Source organism: Hippocampus comes, unplaced genomic scaffold (assembly GCF_001891065.2).
Source record: "Hippocampus comes isolate QL1 unplaced genomic scaffold, H_comes_QL1_v1.1 scaffold295, whole genome shotgun sequence".
Classification (NCBI taxonomy): Eukaryota; Metazoa; Chordata; class Actinopteri; order Syngnathiformes; family Syngnathidae; genus Hippocampus; species Hippocampus comes.
The window spans coordinates 258143-261587 of NW_017804848.1; the positions used below are offsets into that span (position 1 = coordinate 258143).

General features: G+C 45.8%; 2 protein-coding genes and 1 long non-coding RNA gene across 3 annotated transcripts in view; all 3 read right to left on the bottom strand.

The window, feature by feature from the left end:
• LOC109520191 (vacuolar protein sorting-associated protein 29-like) overlaps positions 1 to 1045 on the bottom strand; it is a 3448-nt gene extending 2403 nt beyond the window's left edge. Inside the window, exon 1 of the mRNA XM_019877242.1 lies at positions 1034 to 1045. Coding sequence (XP_019732801.1) covers positions 1034 to 1045 — 12 coding nt within the window. The remainder of the gene's footprint in view (positions 1 to 1033) is intronic.
• Positions 1046 to 2012: 967 nt separating this feature from the next.
• LOC109520195 (vacuolar protein sorting-associated protein 29) lies at positions 2013 to 3262 on the bottom strand (the record flags this gene model as incomplete). Its single annotated transcript, XM_019877257.1, has 3 exons — positions 2013 to 2334; positions 2408 to 2643; positions 2978 to 3262. Coding segments are annotated over 3 exons (639 nt in total), but the record flags the coding sequence as incomplete, so codon positions are not given.
• A 28-nt stretch (positions 3263 to 3290) lies between these two features.
• LOC109520390 (uncharacterized) overlaps positions 3291 to 3445 on the bottom strand; it is a 2228-nt gene continuing 2073 nt past the window's right edge. The window contains exon 2 of the long non-coding RNA XR_002169168.1: positions 3291 to 3373. This is a non-coding gene — a long non-coding RNA (uncharacterized LOC109520390). The remainder of the gene's footprint in view (positions 3374 to 3445) is intronic.

A 3445-nucleotide genomic window follows, 5' to 3' on the forward strand; every position in this document is an offset into this window, starting at 1 on the left:
ACAGGCTGCTGTTAGCTTATGGCTAGCCAGTGCATTCTTCACCTTGGAGCAGAACAAGGTGATTTTGACTGTAGAATTTTGGAGCGATTCGAAAGATGATGCAGAGGAGCGCATAGCTTGAGCTGCGTTTGCACGTACTTAGCCCTCCATAACAACCATCAAAAGTTAAATACAACCGAACTCTATGTGACAAATTTACCGCACTGCATTGAAAAACAAAACAAAAAGCGAAGGTCACTGTAAATGTGCAGTTTGAACACTGAATGGTGATGCTTATGCATACCACTAGAGGGGGCCCCTCACCACACCGAGAATCGCTGTATGAATTCCTGACATTTGAAGTGCACAACTAGATTAGAAAATTAAAAAAAAAAAAAAAACTTATTTGAGAAGAGAAAGCTAATTAGGGAACTTTAAAAAAAAAATTTTTAGCACAAAATGATTCCCCAACTACTGCCAATGTTGTCAATGCCAGAGGACAGCTGTGATGGCGATTATGATTGAGTAATGCTAAAAAAATATATAATAATTTTAGTGCATTTTAGGTCTATTCTGATGAGTACTGCGGACCTCCAGAGTTTGGTGTTAGCAAGCCAGGCGACAACAAGCGACATCCACCACGGGGCACTTACCCGGTGACCAGCCTGGTTGATTGGAGACACGCAAGCGGGATGGAAGAAGGCAATATGTGCGTGGATAGAATGACATAAGGAAGGAGTCATAAAAAAAAAAAAAAAAAAAAAACAACACACAAAAAGGTTTGAAAGGGGTTGGATCAAGAGAGAAAAAGTTGTGTAGAAGGAAAAAAAATAGGGGTGGTAACTGAAATTAGAAATCAAACGTGAATGGACAGATTAATACAAAGCAAAATAAATGAAATTGAAAACGTGATGTGATTCTTTCGGTTGTTAATAGTTAGTGATCGTTGTAGCGGTTCGCAAACAAGTGGAACATAAGCCATTCGAATCAAATAATCATCAGGGGAAAATGTAAAATCGATAAAACAGACCTTTTGATTAAGTACACGCCATACAGTGCCATACATTTTTAATTCGTATTATTTCTACTTCCTACTCAATCCTATTCATATGAATAAAAACAAAAAATGAATAGGTTTCAATCAACCCGAATGAACAAATTGTCAGGCCATACTTTGCCCGGCACTCACACGTGACAGTTGAACATGCTCAAGCAAAATGAGCGAGCAGTTCAAGAGCGAGTCCGCGCATACGTGAAGGAAGCGGTGACGTGACGTCACTCTGAAGTCACGTCTGTTAGCTTGTTAGCACGGCGAGCTAACCACTTCGCCGACGGGGAGGAAACAAGAAGTCGCGTTAGCGTCAATGTTGCGCCGCGCATACGATCCGTTGATTGAAATCCCATCACAGAGAAAGGCACGGTGGCTCAATTTAACACCTAAAAGTGCGTTTCTGTCATTCTGTCTGAAAAGTCTGTGCCACCAAAGTGCAGAAACTGTCATGTGACCACCGAGCTGAAGCTTCACTAAGAAAAAAAAGAAGAGTCACATCATTTCGCACCGCCGAAATCACAATGTCGCCCGCACGTCTGCCACCAAACAACGTGCAGCGAATGACGCTCTAAAATCGCAGCGTAAGTCGGCGAAAAGGTTTCTTTTCTGCAAGATTACTTCCCACTTACCATCTTCAATTCCGCTGTTGTGCTATGTTTCGGAAGTTTTTTTAACTGATTTTATTAAATAATTGGTCAACCAATTTCATAAGTATGAGCGTGACTAACGGTACAATTTTACATGTCATGAATTTTGGTTTACGTCAAATATGTCATTTATCCAATTAAAGGTGTACATAGAGTTAGTGTAGCTATCAAAAACAAGTTTTATTTTAAGGTATAAAATGGCCTGACACCACTTTGCATTTCCTGTTCAGAAATAATGCTTTATAATCAAATTGAAGCACATCCACGTTACCATAAACACTACTTGGAAAAAATGAAACTTGGTGTTGATTTTATGAGTAAAGACAAAACAATAGTAGAGTGAAGTCCTTTATTTTGTCCGACGTGGAAAGAAAGAAATGGAGAAGGAAGCTAAATTAGCACGTGAAAGAAATGTTTGTATTCAGTACAATGACTAAACTCCCAACACAAGTGAGGGGTGAAAAAAAAAATATGAACAATATATTACAGGGCTGACACTGCCCCCTAGCGGAAAGGAATGGAACATCTGGTCCTGCTTCTTAAGACTTTTTGTACTCGATTCTTTCCACCTTGACGTCGTCTCCGATCAGCTGGTAGACATACGTCACCACCGTGGACGCCTGGATGTCCATAAGCACGAATGACGGGATTATATTGCTACAAAAAGAGGCGACAACAAAAACCATGATCACGCTTCCCCAAACCGACAAGACAAACCTCTCGGCGGTACCTTTCTAGCGCGCTGTAGGCTCCGGTGGCGGACCCGGGATTGATGTAGAACTTGTTCTCGTTCTCAAAGGCCTCAAACTTGTGCGTGTGTCCCGAGATGAGGATGTCCACGTCCAGCTGCCTCTGCAGCAGCGCCAGGCTGGCCATGTCCCCCCACGGGATCACCTGGTGGCCGTGGATCAGGCCGATCTTGAACTGGCCCACCGTCACCACCTTCTGCTCCGGGTAGTTCAGGTTCTGAAAGATAGGCGCAAAACCCTGCTCGGAAGGTCCTCCCGCCTCTGGGGAAGTGTTTATTTTGCCTGCCCCTTGCACCAAGAACCCAGTGCACTTTCACACACAGTTAGGCTTGACTGTCTTCCAAGAAGTTCGGGGTGTGGTTTGGCGTGGGTGTGGAAAGGCAGAGTGAAAGGAGCTTCAGATACCACCCCGAAAATTTGTGAGCGCAACCGAGTCGGTACCATTCACACAGCACCGTGCTGCGGTTACACCAGCCTCGGAACAGCCAGTGTCGACAATTCGCCTTTGGAATTGTGAGGGGCAGCCAACCTTGCTACGACGCTGTACCCACCTCGTCAAAGTCCCCACGCACGATGTGGACATCCCCGGCGAGTGTCTTCAGGTAGTCATAGCTCTCCTTGGTGCACAGATTCCCCGTGCAGAGGATGTGTTGGATCTTTCCAGGCACCAGAAGCTTCTTGAACTTGGCTGGCAGGGTGTTGCACCGGTGCGGAATGTGCAGGTCGCCGAGCACCAGGACCAACTGCGCGAAAAGGAGATGGCTCAGATGGCGTTTGGGGGGGGGGGGGGGGACGAGTGTCTTCAGGTAGTCATAGCTCTCCTTGGTGCACAGATTCCCCGTGCAGAGGATGTGTTGGATCTTTCCAGGCACCAGAAGCTTCTTGAACTTGGCTGGCAGGGTGTTGCACCGGTGCGGAATGTGCAGGTCGCCGAGCACCAGGACCAACTGCGCGAAAAGGAGATGGCTCAGATGGCGTTTGGGGGGGGGGGGGGGAAAACACAGGGGGGGCTGAAGGCC